This window comes from Culex pipiens, chromosome 2, assembly GCF_016801865.2.
Source record: "Culex pipiens pallens isolate TS chromosome 2, TS_CPP_V2, whole genome shotgun sequence".
Lineage (NCBI taxonomy): Eukaryota > Metazoa > Arthropoda > Insecta > Diptera > Culicidae > Culex > Culex pipiens.
This window is the reverse complement of record NC_068938.1, coordinates 144,838,108-144,853,328: the sequence shown is the minus strand read 5'-3', so window position 1 is coordinate 144,853,328 and position 15,221 is coordinate 144,838,108. Positions and strand designations below refer to the sequence as shown.

Below are 15,221 nucleotides of genomic sequence, written 5' to 3'. Positions count from 1 at the left end.
GCGGGCATTCAGGTGTTTGTTCCGGTGGGCATACTGAGCCCAAATCCCAAATATGAGCTTGATTGGACGTAACAGGAGCTGGCGCTCCGCCCTTCAATTTTAAAGGAGATTTAACCCGTAAAACAAGATTTTTTCAAAAATGTAAATTTTGGAGGCATTTTGGACACTAATGCGTTTACCAAAACATCACTGGCGTATAGATAAGATCTTTGCGCATCTTTTGGTACATATAACATTGAAGTTTGGAGCATCCTGGAGGTCAGTACAGACCTTCAAAGTTTGGCATTTTATTTTCGAAAAATCGGCCCCGGCAAAAATGATATGCGTCGCAACTCGCGACGCCCGAGACGCCATTTGATTTTGCTGAGACTGATTTTTCGAAAAAAAAAAAATGCCAAACTTTGAAGGTCTGTACCGAGCTCCAAGATGCTCCAAACTTCAATGTTATATATACCAAAAGATGCGCAAAGATCTGGCATACACGCCAGCGTTTTTGGTAAACGCATTGGTGGCCAAAATGCCTCAAAAATTGACATTTTTGAAAAAATCTTTTCTACGGGTTAAATCCCATTTAAAATTGAAGGGCGGAGCGCCAGCTCCTGTTACGTCCAATCAAGCTCATATTTGGGATTTGGGCTCAGTATGCCCACCGGAACAAACCCCTGAATGCCCGCTAAAAAGTCATTATTGTTACACTCTAATAAGTATGTTTGACATATAAAATAATGTGATTAGCACATAAAGTTTTTTGCAGATTATTTTCTCAATATTTTTGTTGATTTTTTGACAGAATAATAAAATCAGTGAAAAATATTAGCAACGGCCTTATTTGTTGGAACTTTGATTTATTGCCCAATTCTCACTAACTTGGACTTCGAACTAAATTATTGCTTTCGATCGCACTATTGCGACTTGTCAAACTGGCTTGGGAAATTTTAATTTTCTCAAAAAATGATCAAAGCGAGCCGACGCAAATCGCAATTTCAAAGTTCGAATGTCCAGTTTGGTGGAAACTGCGACTGGAAATGTAAATAAACAACTGATGGTTGCCTAGTTTTTGGAAATTTTAGTGTCAAAAGTGCGAGAGAAAAGTGCGGGCCAAATCCAAGTTACAGTGCAAGGATCAATATTTATTGATTAATTTTCTTTCACTTTCTCACATTTCCATTTTCAATTCCGAGCTTGTTCAAACCCTGCTCATTTTCCCCCTCCCGCCATCTCTTCCAGCTGCCAAGTACTATTTGTTAAAAATATGATGAATATTTCACGGCCCAAATGTTTACACTCGGTTTGCGCAATCCAATCCATCCAGTTCCGGAGTGATTCACCAGGGAATAAAAGCGTTGTCGGAGCTAGGTTAACGGAACAACAGTTTCGAAACTGCTCCATTGAGAAACACACAAACCCAGCAAACGAAATCATACAAACCAACAAAAAAAAAAACTCGTCATAAATACGCGGTAATAGCAGTTTACGGGCGGTTATGATAAATGTGAAAATTTATACATTTTTACACACACAGTGCCCGCCAGGCTCGCGCAGAATGAAGTGATTTTTTATTCATGAAGCTAATAGAAAAAAAAAATGTTTCCTCCGCACAGTTGTTAAATGATCGTGGGAATCCTGGAACTGATGGGCACGGAAGAAAACATTTTGCATTCCCGGTTTGGTACGCACTCCTGTTATTATGGATGACTTTCAAATATTCATTCGATTTATATGCAAATGGTGGAAATTCAATTCCATACAAATTGGATCTCGGCGCGGTGCCTTTATTGGCTCTTTATTAACGGTGAATTTGTTGGATGTGTTGCATGGTTGCCAGTTTTCCCGCGGGGTTAATGAACTTTTGCAGGTAATTTGAGGATTTTGTGTTAAACACGTGATAATTGGAATTATTCTGATGATCAAAAAGCCATTAGTCAATTATAAAATAAAGGTATCCTGTTTCAGCACTAATTGTTTGAAATTCGATATGATTTATTTGGTTGAAACAACTTTGTTAGCTGTTTCTTTTTATGTACTTCAAATTAATTTTCTGTAAATTAAACTTTAATTATTTTTTTTAGCAAAAAATGTACCTGAAAATAGGTAAATCAAATCAACCAAGTACTTAAGTCGATGTTTACAGCCTCAACAAATCATTACTGTTTCGAGTATCAAATTAATTGCCAGAAAACAATGGGACTTTGCGGCCTCTGAACGCCGCAGAGTCGCTGCAGAACTCGACCAGTGGTTGCGCTCAGCTCCATCCCTCCGGAACCTGTCACTTCAGTCTTTCATCCGAAGCATGCCAGTTGAGCACGTAGCAACGCAGATTGAATCACTTCCCACCAAAGTGATGATCAACGCCTTGGAGGAGCTTTGTGAGCATCCCAGTCGTATTGGAGATCTTCGGGAGATTTTGCTGAAACCATCCAACTTGACAAGGGTTTTGGGTTATAGTGACCGGTATCAGTGGAAGATCGTTAAGTGCATTCAGTTCTTGGAGACCGAGAGGACCCACTACGTTGATCAACTCACGAAGAACGTTGCACAGGAAAAGTCGTTGGATTTTGAAAGCAGCTTAAGGTTGGGACGTTTCCTGGCGGAAGCTGGTTGGCACAGAGAAGCGATTCAAGTGTTTGAAGTTGCTCTCGGTTTGACTGATGGTCAGCCACTGCGTCAGCTTGAAGTTATGGGTCAGCTGCTTGTCTCGCAAGTACTGACCAAACACTCCGAAGAGGAGAGGAGCGGTGAAGTTATTCGATCCAAGATGACCAGCCTGGAAGTTCCAGTCGAACTTCAGATTAGCTTGAACAATGCAATTTCGGTGCAATGTTTCGAAAAATACAAGTTTGAAGACAGTCATCGGTACGCCGTTGAAGCTTTCAAAGATCTAAATCAACGAACTTCTCCTAAAGAAGTGATCCAGATCTTCAGTCACCTATCAAAAACCTGCGTCCCACTCAAGCTATTCCGTCAAGCCAAGTTGCTCATCACCCAAGCCGTCAGTCTTGCCTGGCACCACTACGGATCCCCAAGCACCGTCTACGCCCGCGCCCTGGAAGATTACGCCCTGTACCTGGTCACCATGAACGCCGTCGAAGACGGCATGAACACATTCGCCGAGGCCCAGCTGATCCTGCTCCAGTTATACGGTCCCCGGAATCAACAGCAAACCGTAACGCAAGGAAATCTCTGCTTAAGGGTCTACCTGCAGGCTCACATCCACGGGGACTTGACGGTGGCCAAGCGCTACCTGCGGAACATGGCCACTGTTATGGAGGAGCTGAATCCCGCGGACAGGCGACTACTGCTGGCGATTGGTCAGGCCGTTGCACTAGCGGAGGCGGATGTCACCAGGGTTGGAGGTGGACGGGAGCGGGACTTGGAGCAGCGAGATCGACTCGAGGAGGTTCTACCAGTGTTGAAGATTGAAGATGTTCAAAGATTGTTTGAAGTGTTGAAATAAAGGTTCGAAGCAACACCGATTGAACAGCTTAATTTATTCCTCTAACTCAAACACTCTCATTCAGATCACAACGTTTAATTTAAAGTTTCGCCTTCGATATCCGTTCAATCGCAAACTTTTCGCAAAATCCTTTGATGGCGAGCCATTTCCAAAGGACTGCACAAAATTTTTTTTCGGTTCCCCCACGCACTATCAGCCAAGAAAAGTTTAATTAATTACCTTTTTTTCTTCCGTTGCCTCAATCACCGAGTGACAAGATAAATACCAACAGCCTTACGGAGAAAGGACTTCAAGCAGCTACGAAATGGGAATAATTTAGTAGAATACGGTTTGCGGCGAGGGCTGGGGTTTGACTTTGTGGCGGTAGATTCGGAGAAGCTGACAATTTCTAATCTGGCGCTCCTTTCCGGCCACAGCAGCCGGCGTAATTAAATAACTGCTCTTGGCGGGAATCTATTAGGCTAGGGTTGTAGCCATGACTGGTTTGGTGGGACTTGGATGTGATTTGAAAGTTCAAAGGGAGTTATTGAGAATTGTTGAGGTTTTAATTAAGGTGGACGAGGTGTCAAAATCAGATCAGGTTTGAGATTTGGGCCAAAACATTAAGATTCTATTTTGCTTTCAACATTGTCTTTACAATTAAAATTCAGCTTTCCTTAGGTTCAGTTCTAAACCAAATTCAGTCACTCTACAGATTCATATTTAACCTTCGGGAAGTCGCGCAAAAAAAAACTACAAGAGCAGTCGCGTGGTGTACTTTGTGCACCTGTCAGAAATTTTAAAATAAATCGAATATAATTCCAAATAGGAAGAAACAATGTTCTACAAAGTTGTTAATTTCACCAACAAGAATGTCATCAGATATCTAACCACCGTCCGGAATAAACCGGGGGACCCCGGGGATGTTCCGAAGAGAGGACATTTCCAAAATTCCGGTCCGCAAGGCATGATGGGTGTCAAACTTCATAATTTTCAACGGCAAACCTCAATATGAACATTTAAAGTGTCACAGATGATCTTGCCACCATCCGGATTAACCCGGTGGCCCCGGGGATGTTCCGAAGAGGGGACATTTCCGGAAATCCGGTCCGCAAGGCATAATGGGTGTCAAACTTCATAATTTTCAACGGCAAATCTCAATATGAACATTTAAAGTGTCACAGATGATCTTGCCACCATCCGGATTAACCCGGTGGCCCTGGGGATGTTCCGAAGAGGGGACATTTCCGGAAATCCGGTCCGCAAGGCATAATGGGTGTCAAACTTCATAATTTTCAACGGCAAATCTCAATATGAACATTTAAAGTGTCACAGATGATCTTGCCACCATCCGGATTAACCCGGTGGCCCTGGGGATGTTCCGAAGAGGGGACATTTCCGGAAATCCGGTCCGCAAGGCATAATGGGTGTCAAACTTCATAATTTTCAACGGCAAACCTTAATATGAACATTTAAAGTGTCAGAGATGATCTTGCCACCATCCGGATTAACCCGGTGGCCCCGGAGATGTTCCGAAGAGAGGACATTTCCGAAATTCCAGTCCGCAAGGCATGATGGGTGACAAACTTCATAATTTTCAACGGCAAGCCTCAATATGAACATGTAAAGTGTCAGAGATGATCTTGCCACCATCCGGATTAGCCCAGTGGCCCTGGGGATGTTCCGAAGAGGGGGCACTTAAGAAATTCCGGTCCGCAAGGCATGATGGTTGAAAAACATTATATGTTTAAATGACAATGTGATAAAAGCTTTTCAATTCTTTGTTCACGAAGGGACTAAACTAAAAAGTTAAATAAAACATTAATTAAATCAAATTTACGCATTTTGTGCCTTTGTCACATAAAGCTAGATTGTTATCAAAATGGCAAAATCTTAATTTTGAATGTTTAAAAAATTTGATTCTCATAATTATTAGAAGGATTCTTAGAATATTATGGTTTGATTACCCATGCACTTAGAATAAAGGAGGATTTTTATTCATTAAATTATTTATATTAGGTCCTTTATGGTACTGGGACCTGGTTAAGATCGAGTCTGCTATCTTACATTTTTCTTAAAGCTAAATGAAGGAAAATATATCTACAATCCAATTGCATACCGTCACCTGCGACGAATCGGAACTATAATCTGAAAAGGGACAGCAATTATTTGGCTTCAAATTTGGAAATCAATTTACTGAATTTTATGATCTGTGTAAGTTCTAAATAAAACTAATCAAAAAAATGAAAAATAACTGGTGATATTTTCCCTTTGGATTTAGAAATTTTACTAAAATACGTGATTACATTGGTGTTACATTCATCAAACCTGTATCCATTGGAAAAGGTGAGTAGAAAAATTTCAATTTTACTACCAATTTCCTATTCAAACATATTTTTGCAAAAGTATGTATTATGAGGTCGTTGCAAACATTATTCAAAAGTTAATGTTTCTATGTGTTTCCACAAAGCTCCGAAAGCGTTTTTGATGAACAATCTTGAGCAACATTTGAAAAAGGCGGTACGACATTGCTCTTACGGCCTTTCATTTCACGCGTTCAAATGAGACGAAAAGCCGTAAGAGCAATGTCGTACCGCCCCTTTCAAATGTTGCTCAAGATTGTTAGTCAAAAACGCTTTCGGGGCTTTGTGGAAACACATAGAAACATAAACTTTTGAAAAATGTTTGCAACGGCCTCATGATACAGACTTTTACAAAAATATGATTGAATGGGAAATTGGCAGAAAAATTGAAAACACACGTTGCCATGAATTACCAAATCAAATACATAAAAAAAACTTCCCAAAACTAAAACATTTTTCTTTGATAAAGTCATTTGAAATGTCTCGCACCGAAAGGGACCTAAAAAAACAATAAAAAAAATAATTTTATGAAAGAAAAATTAAAAACATTTGTTGTGTTTCCAAACATCGAATTTTGTGAAAAAGAAGACGAATTTTGCGCTAGCATGTCTGGTGATTTTTTTTTCATGGAATGATTTTTTTGTCGTCTTTTCTGGTACTGGGACCTCATTAAGGTTCGTTCAAAAATTACGTCCATGAATAGGGGGAGGGGGGGGAGGTTTGAGGTTTGTGACAGCCCATGTTAAAGGTATAGGAAAAGTGCGGGACAGGGGGGAGGGGGGGGGTCTGAAATCCTGAAAATCTCTGGACGTAATATTGAATCCGAAGACGTCGAATCGGCTTTTGTAATTACAGTTTTCTTGAAGCTAAGAGTAATTACATAGGATTTTGTGTGTAAATATTAGTGGAAGGGTAGCCAATTGCCCGCAGTTTGCTAGGGGTTAGTAGGGGAGGGATTGACGTTAAAAGACATGACGTGGGAATGGTCTTTGTTGTTGTCCTCAGCCGCTGGTTCTCTGCTTCCGGTGCAAACCAGAAACGACGGCTTTGTGTGAAGGTGAGTTACTGAAGAAAAACTAACTGTAGGAAAACTAACTGAAGAAAAACTAAATGGATATTTTGGAACTGAAACTTCATGGTTCTTCAAACAAAAAATAATATCGTGCGGCTCCCACTAAGTGACCTAACCATGTGGAACACAGCTAAATGTCAATAAGATTTTCATTTGAAAAATTCCAGTGAGATTATTTCAACTAATTTTGAAAACAATCATTCTAATAAGGAAGTTGTTTTATGTATTTTGTACGCTTTGATTTTCCCACACTGCTACAACTTGTGTAGATTTATCCATCGCTTGAGAAACCATGTGCGTGCGGTTGAAGGCATGCTCGTGTCACACGTGAATTTAAGAAAAGTATTCTGGAAATTTATTCCACCGCGGATATACGTGAAGCAGACCAGTTGTAATTACGCAGAAGCAGAGGCAGCGGAGTAAAAGCAGAGGCAGCGGAGCAAAAGCAAAGGAAGCGGAGCGGAGCGGAAGCAGCGAATTCGGACAGTTGCAGATACAGCGGAGTAAAAGCAGAGGCAGCGGAGCAAAAGCAAAGGAAGCGGAGCGGAAGCAGAGGAAGCGGAGCGGAGCGGAAGCAGAGAATTCGGACAGTTGCAGATACAGCGGAGTAAAAGCAGAGGCAGCGGAGCAAAAGCAAAGAAAGCGAAGCGGAAGCAGAGGAAGCGGAGCGGAGCGGAAGCAGAGAATTCGGACAGTTGCAGATACGGAGTACAAGCGAGAAGTCGAAGCAGCTGAAAGGTAGCGAAGCCAAGCCCGAACATTGACCTGGACCGTCATTCTGGTCAACTAGGCGACCAAGTTGTGGTTTGATTAGTCATGGATAAAGCCCGTCGAGATGCGCTCATTGACCTGACACCGGATGCTGGAGACCAGAGCGATTCTGACGACACAGATTCTGAAGAAAAAATTACTGAAAGCGATCATGAAACTGACAGCGAACAAAGTGAATCGGAGACGGAGCATGAAGGAACATCTACCGAAGGATTTTTCTACGGAAGAGGTTCGCAGAAGGCCATCAAAGGAGAGGAAAATTCGTTTAAGTGGAAGAAAACACCCTTCAAGTCCACGAAGACCAAAAAAAAGAACATTGTGAAGTTCAAGGCGGGTTTAACCGATGCTTCCGCGGGGATCAGTGACGAGATAAGTGCTTTCGAAAAAATCTTCGATTCTGAAATGCTGGAGGCCATCGTGCATTGCACGAATTTGATCATTCAAGAGAAGAGGCTCACGGGTAAGTTGAAAAAATCGAAAAAAGTAAACTGACTTTATAACTTTTTTTTTCTTTCAGGGAAGTATTCACGGGACAGAGATTGCAGCGACACCTCAATGGCTGAAATCCTTGCTGTAATCGGCATACTGTACTTGATTGGGCTTCAGCAATCCGGTCACACGAACGTGATCGATCTGTGGGCAAGTGATGGAACCGGAATGCCTATTTTGAGAACAGCCATGTGTTACAAGCGCTTCCTGTTTCTGCTGAGATGTCTCCGTTTTGACGACAAGTCAACTCGAGTTGAACGCCGAAAAACCGACAAGCTCGCAGCGATAAGGTTTATCTACGACAAGTTTATTGAGAACAGTAAGCGGAGCTACGTACCTGGCTCGTTTATGACAATAGACGAGATGTTGCACGCATGCAGATGCCGGTGCGACTTCCTACAGTACATGTCTGGGAAACCTGCGAAGATTGGCATCAAAATGCAAGCCTTCGTCGATGCTGTAACGTTTTACACGTGGAACTTGGAGCTGTACTGTGGTCAACATCCCGAAGGCCCGCACAAGGTATCAAATTCACCTGCTGCAATTGTGAAAAGATTGGTTGAGCCGCTGGAAAAGTCGAACCGAAACATCACATTCGACAATTGGTATACGAGCAAAGATTTGGCGGCCGATCTGCTGAAAAAAGGTCTCACGTGTCTCGGAACGCTGAAAAAAAACAAACGAGAGATTCCACCGGAGTTCCTGGCTAACAAGTCGCGTGAACTAAAATCATCACTTTTCGGATTTCAGGAAGATACAATGATGGTATCATTTGTTCCCAAAAAGAACAAATCGGTTATCCTGATGTCGACGATGCACGACCAGCCGGAAATCGACCCGTCTACCGGTAAACCCCAATTGATCTTGGATTATAACGAGACAAAAGGAGGAGTCGATACTGTCGACAAAATGTGCGCAGCCTATTCGGTTTCCAGGACCACCCGGTTGTGGACACAAGCTGTGTTTTATATTCTTCTCAACATAGGTGGAATCAACAGCCAAGTTTTATACTTTGCCACTGCCGATAAGAACCTGTGTCGTCGCCGAATCTTCCTGAAGAACTTGGCGCTGCAGCTGATGAAGGAACACTTGCTGATTAGATCAAAGATTCCGACGCTTCCTAAGGACATCCGATTCACCCTGCGCTCGCACCTAAAACTCGACGAAGAAGCCGTTCCGCAGCCGTTGTCAGACCGCAAACGAGGTAAATGCAAAGGTTGTGTAAATACTAACACGACTAAGCGCTGCGACAAGTGTAACAATTTTACCTGTGCTAAGCATTCAACTGTTCAAGTGATCTGTAATAACTGTGAATTTAACGAGGAGGTCTAAACGTCATCTATCCGTCACGGATATTGAACAAACATTTGGAATATGTGAAATAAAAGTACTTTTTGAAACACCAATTTGTTTTATTAGAAGAATCAAAATATTTTTTTAGACAGAAAATTATGCATTTTGACACCCATCATGCGTTGTGGAACGGAATTTCCGGAAATGTCCTCTTTTCGGAACATCCCCGGGGCAGTCCGAATTAAGGCCAGATCACCTATGGCACTAAAAATGTCCATATAGAGGTTTCCCTTCGAAAGTTATGAATTTTGACACCCATCATGCGTTGTGGACCGGAATTTCCGGAATTGTCCCCTCCTCGGAACATCCCCGAGGCCACCGGGTCAGTCCGTATGGTGGCCAGATCACCTATGGCACTAAAAATGTCCATATAGAGGTTTCCCTTTAAAAGTTATGAATTAGGACACCCATCATGCGTTGTGGACCGGAATTTCCGGAAATGTCCTCTCTTCGGAACATCCCCGGGGCACTCAGAATTAGGGCCAGACCACCAATGACACTAAAAATGTCCATATAGAGGTTTCCTTTTGAAAGTTATGAATTTTGACACCCATCATGCGTTGTGGACCGGAATTTCCGGAATTGTCCCCTCCTCGGAACATCCCCGGGGCCACCGGGTCAGTCCGTATTGTGGCCAGACCACCTATGGCACTAAAAATGTCCATATAGAGGTTTCCCTTTGAAAGTTATGAATTTTGACACCCATCATGCGTTGTGGACCGGATTCCCGGAAATGTCCACTCTTCGGAACATCTCCGGGGCCACCGGGTCAGTCCGTATTGTGGCCAGATCACCTATGGCACTAAAAATGTCCATATAGAGGTTTGCCATTGAAAATAATGAAGTTTGACACCCATCATGCCTAGCGGACCAGAATTTCGGAATTGTCCCCCCTTCGGAACATTCCCGGGGCCACCGGGTTAGTCCATATTGTGGCCAGATCACCTATTGCACTAAAAATGTTCATATTGAGGTTTGCCTTTGAAAATTATGAATTTTGACACCCATCATGCGTTGTGGACCGGAATTTCCGGAAATATCCCCTCCTCGGAACATCCCCGGGGCCACCGGGTCAGTCCGTAGGGTGGTCAGATCACCTATGGCACTAAAAATGACCATATAGAGGTTTCCCTTTGAAAATTATGAATTTTGACACCCATCATGCGTTGTGGACCGGATTCCCGGAAATGTCCTCTCTTCGGAACATCTCCGGGGCCACCGGGTCAGTCCGTATTGTGGCCAGATCACCTATGGCATTAAAAATGTTCATATAGAGGTTTGCCATTGAAAATAATGAAGTTTGACACCCATCATGCCTTGTGGACCGGATTTCCGGAAATGTCCCCCCTTCGGAACATTCCCGGGGCCACCGGGTTAGTCCGTATTGTGGCCAGATCACCTATTGCACTAAAAATGTTCATATTGAGGTTTGCCTTTGAAAATTATGAAGTTTGAAACCCATCATGCCTAGCGGACCAGAATTTCGGAAATGTCCCCTCTTCGGAACATCTCCGGGGCCACCGGGTCAGTCCGTATTGTGGCCAGATCACCTATGGCACTAAAAATGTCCATATAAAGGTTTCCCTTTGAAAGTTATGAATTTTGACACCCATCATGCGTTGTGGACCGGAAATTCCGGAAATGTCCCCTCCTCGGAACATCCCCGGGGCCACTGGGTTAATCCGGATGGTGGCCAGATCATCTCTGACACTTTACATGTTCAAACTGAGGTTTGCCGTTGAAAATTATGAAGTTTGACATCCATCATGCCCTGCGGACCGGAATTTCGGAAATGTCCCTTCTTCGGAACATCCCCGGGGCCACCGGGGTAGTCCGTATTGTGGCCAGATCACCTATTGCACTAAAAATGTTCATATTGAGGTTTGCCGTTGAAAATTATGAAGTTTGACACCCATCATGCCTTGTGGACCGGATTTCTGAAAATGTCCCCTCTTCGGAACATCCCCAAGGGCCACCGGACCGTATTCAGAACCCATATTTTCATCAAGTCGGAATTAGAGGCCCTCCTGAATACAATGAAACAGTTTTGGGGTCAATTGATCCTGATTGAGACTTATAAAAACAATGTGTAACTTCCGGTATTCATTCCACCAAAAAAATACTTACACGAGCAGTCGCGCTGGTGTACTTTGTGCACCAACCCAAAAACACTATTTTAAAAAATATATTAAAAATAGTTTTTACTCAACAATGTCTTAGGTAAACTTGTTTCCGTCAGTAAAAATGTTTAACTTGAGCATATAACAAGGCTACGGCTTGATTGTTTCATGAAAAACTATTGTTTTTCGAAGTTTCTCAAATCTGGTGCACAAAGTACACTAGCGCGACTTCCCGAAGGTTAATTTAGGTTCAGTCCCAGTCCAGGTTCAGCCCCAGACCAGGTTTAGGCACAGTCAAGGTTCAGTCCCAGTCCCAGTCCCTGCTATAAAAAAGGGTCACACCACAATATTCCTATAATTGGTCGCAGTGGTATTATGGCTCGACAAAAAAAAAAGTTCAGCCCCAAGACATATTTATATCTAATTAAGAGTTCAGTTCAAGTTAAGGTTCAGCTCCAAAGTAGGTTCAGTTCCAGTCCCACACTACAGATTCATATCTAATTAAGGTTCAGTCCCAATCCAGGCTCAGCCCCAGTCCAGGTTCAGTTCCATTTCGATTCAGTCCCAGTCCAGGTTCAGTCCAAGTTCTAGCTCAGCTATACAGATTAAAATATAAATCAGGTTCAGCCCCAGTTCAGGTTTAACCACAGTGTAGGTTCAGCTCCAGTATAGATTCAGTCCCAATCCAGGTTCAGCTCCAGTATAGGTTCAGTTCCAATTCAAGTTCAGCCACAGCCCAAGTAACATTTTAGGCTTTATCAAAGCTGTCACAACCGCTCAGCCAAAACCAACATTAAAACCCCTTAGTCGTAACAAACTCCCCAGAACCTTGATAAACCCCACTTAAAACCCAAAAGGACCTCCGCAAAAGGTGGTTACGGCCAATTTATAAAACCTACATAGGAGTTCAAGGCTTTGCAACTGAATTTTAACAACATCCTCAAAGCCTTGATAAAAAAAAACGAAGTTGACTTTATAGCTGTCGGCCACCATTGCTAGTACCAACCACTAGTGTCTTCCTTTTATCTACAAGGACTTCGCCGCCCTGGGCTCCTAAGTGTATGAAAGTATGGCACGGAGCGACGGCGCCGAATACCCATATTTACACAAAGAATTTTAGAGCGCCCGCCGCGGGATTCGAACCGGCGACCTCTGGATTGTGAGTCCAGTGCGCGGTCCGATTGATCCACACGGGCGGGTCAGCCTTGATAAAACCTTTGTTAAAACCTAGTCAGGAGTCAAGGAAAAATGACATTTCATACGTCTTAAACGTCTTATGCCAAATAGGTTTTATTTTGGCAAAAATAAGTCTTCGTCTTGCCAAATGAAATTATGGAGATGGTTGTCAAATATGGCGAAGATAAATAATAGATATTAGAGGTAATCAAAATAATTTGAAAGCTTATTTCTCGCAATTGATGGCTAAAATTCAGCTGCGGTTGAAATTTTATTGATAAAAAGATTTCAAGACTCTCTTAAAACTTTCATAAAACCTTATCAAAAGCCATTTAGCTTTTATTGTCACAAGGTTTTATGCCCGAGGCATAAAACCTTGTTAGAACCTACTAACTAGCTCTTGCTTATTGGTTGCGGTGAATGCCTAAATAAAACTTTAAAGCAATCAAGATGCTATCGTAAAACCTCAATAAAACTAAGTGGTGGCTAGTTGGTTTAAAAATGTTACTTGGGTGTCCAGGCTCAGTCCCAGTTCAGGTTCAGTCCCAATTCAGGTTCAGTTCAGTCTAGTCCAGGCCTGCCCAACGTCTGGCCCGCGGGCCGGATCCGGCCCGTGAAGCCATTTCATCCGGCCCGCGACGGCTTTTTAAAATATTTCTATGACCGGCCCTTAAGGCTGTTCATGAAGTATTAAATAAATAAAATTATTGTCTGAATTAAAAAAATAAGCTTGAGATCAAATTTTAACATATTATAAGAACATTCTTCATGTTTGAATTTAATTCTTATAATTTTTATATTGATATTTTTTAACTGAAAAAATTGTGCAGGAAAACAAAATTATCCATTTCGTAAAATTGTGTAATTGTTGTCTTAAAATTTACAAAAAGAGAATAAATGTTATTTCTTTCAGTTTTGACTGTGCTATCTTAAATTTTAAGTTTTTTTTTCTAATTTCATTCTTTTTAAATAAATAAGTAAGCAAAACTAATGTATTTTTCCAGAACAACTTTTTAGTGATAAAGTTTAAAAAAAAAGCTTTAAAATCAAATTATTCATACTGAAAATAGATCGCTGGAAATATTTTTAAAATATTGAAAAATGTATCAAAAACTTCAAAAAATTGCAACGATCATTGAAATTTGAATGTTTTCTTTTTATAAAAAAATATATCAAGGTATTTAATTGCAATCGTCAAAAACAATATCTATACAATTTTAAACAAGCAAAAATTAAAATAAGTCAAATAAACACATTTTTGAATGTAATATTTGTTTTTCATTATTAAATTCAAGGTATCATATTTGCAACACTAGTTCTTTTATGTATTTGCTTTAAAAGAACCCAATCATAAAATAATTGAAAAAATGTGTTTACTTTTTCAACTTTTTTTCAGTCCAGGTTCAGCCCAAGTCCAGGTTCAGTCCCAGTTCAATTCAGTCTCAATCCAGGTTCAGCCCCAGTTCTATTTCAGCTCTACAGATTAATATATGAATAAGGTTCAGTTCAGGTTCATCCACAGTCTTGGTTCAGCCCCAGTCCAGGTTCAGTCCCAGTTCAGGTTCAGTCCCAATCCAGGTTCAGCCCCAGTATAGGTTCAGTCCCAGTTCAGGTTCAGCTCCAGTATAGGTTCAGTTCCAATTCAAGTTCAGCCCCAATACATATTCATATCTAATTTAGGTTCAGTCCAGGTTCATCCCCAGTCCAGTATCAGTCCAAGTTCAATTCAGTCCCAGTCCAGGTTCAGTTCGAGTTCTAGTTCAACTCTACCGATTAATATATAAATAAGGTTCAGCCCCAGTTAAGGTTCAGCCACAGTCTAGGTTCAGCCCCAGTATAAGTTCAGTCCCAGTTAACGTTCAGCCCCAATAAGAATTCATATCTTCGTTTGGTTCAGTCCCATTTCCGGTTCAGGTCAAGTCCAGGTCCAAGTGGGTCTCGTGGCGCAGGGGTAGCGGCTTCGGCTGCCGATCCCGATGATGCTATGAGACGCGGGTTCGATTCCCGCCTTATCCACTGAGCTTCTATCGGATGGTGAAGTAAAACGTCGGTCCCGGTTTCTCCTGTCTCGTCAGAGGCGCTGGAGCAGAAATCCCACGTTAGAGGAAGGCCATGCCCCGGGGGGCGTAGTGCCAATAGTTTCGTTTCGTTTCGTCAAGTCCAGGTTCATTCCCAGTTCAGGTTCGGCTTCAGTTTAGATGCAGTCTTAGTTTGGGTTCAGTCCAAGTTCAGGTTCAGCCCTACTTTAGGGCAAGCTTCATGATAGGTTCAACCCCAAATCGTGTTCAGCCCAGATCAATTTTATTCAACCAGCTGATTTCAAAAAAAAAATGAGATGACATCCCTGTCCTCAAATCATGCACCCACCACTGGTGCCAATGTCATCCTAGCGATGTCCTTTTTTTATTTATCTTGTTTGCCCCTCGTCACCCAAACTTCACCAA

At 42.1% G+C, this 15,221-nt stretch overlaps 3 protein-coding genes across 4 annotated transcripts in view; 2 read left to right on the top strand and 1 right to left on the bottom strand.

Annotated features, from left to right (window-relative positions):
• LOC120423628 (protein yellow-like) overlaps positions 1–15,221 on the bottom strand; it is a 564,570-nt gene that overhangs the window by 126,253 nt on the left and 423,096 nt on the right. The gene's annotated exons all lie outside the window — the stretch shown is intronic.
• The window catches only part of LOC120423630 (kin of IRRE-like protein 1), a 366,108-nt gene that overhangs the window by 172,370 nt on the left and 178,517 nt on the right, over positions 1–15,221 (top strand). The window lies entirely within an intron of this gene.
• LOC120423629 (piggyBac transposable element-derived protein 4-like) lies at positions 8,195–10,257 on the top strand. Its single transcript, XM_039587495.2, has one exon. It carries the CDS (start codon positions 8,195–8,197, stop codon positions 9,458–9,460), a length of 1,266 nt encoding a protein of 421 aa, XP_039443429.1. The 3' UTR covers positions 9,461–10,257.

Excerpts from the sequence above, each read along its gene's own strand:
- LOC120423629 (XM_039587495.2), top strand. The coding sequence starts at position 8,195 with ATGGCTGAAATCCTTGCTGTAATCGGCATACTGTACTTGATTGGGCTT.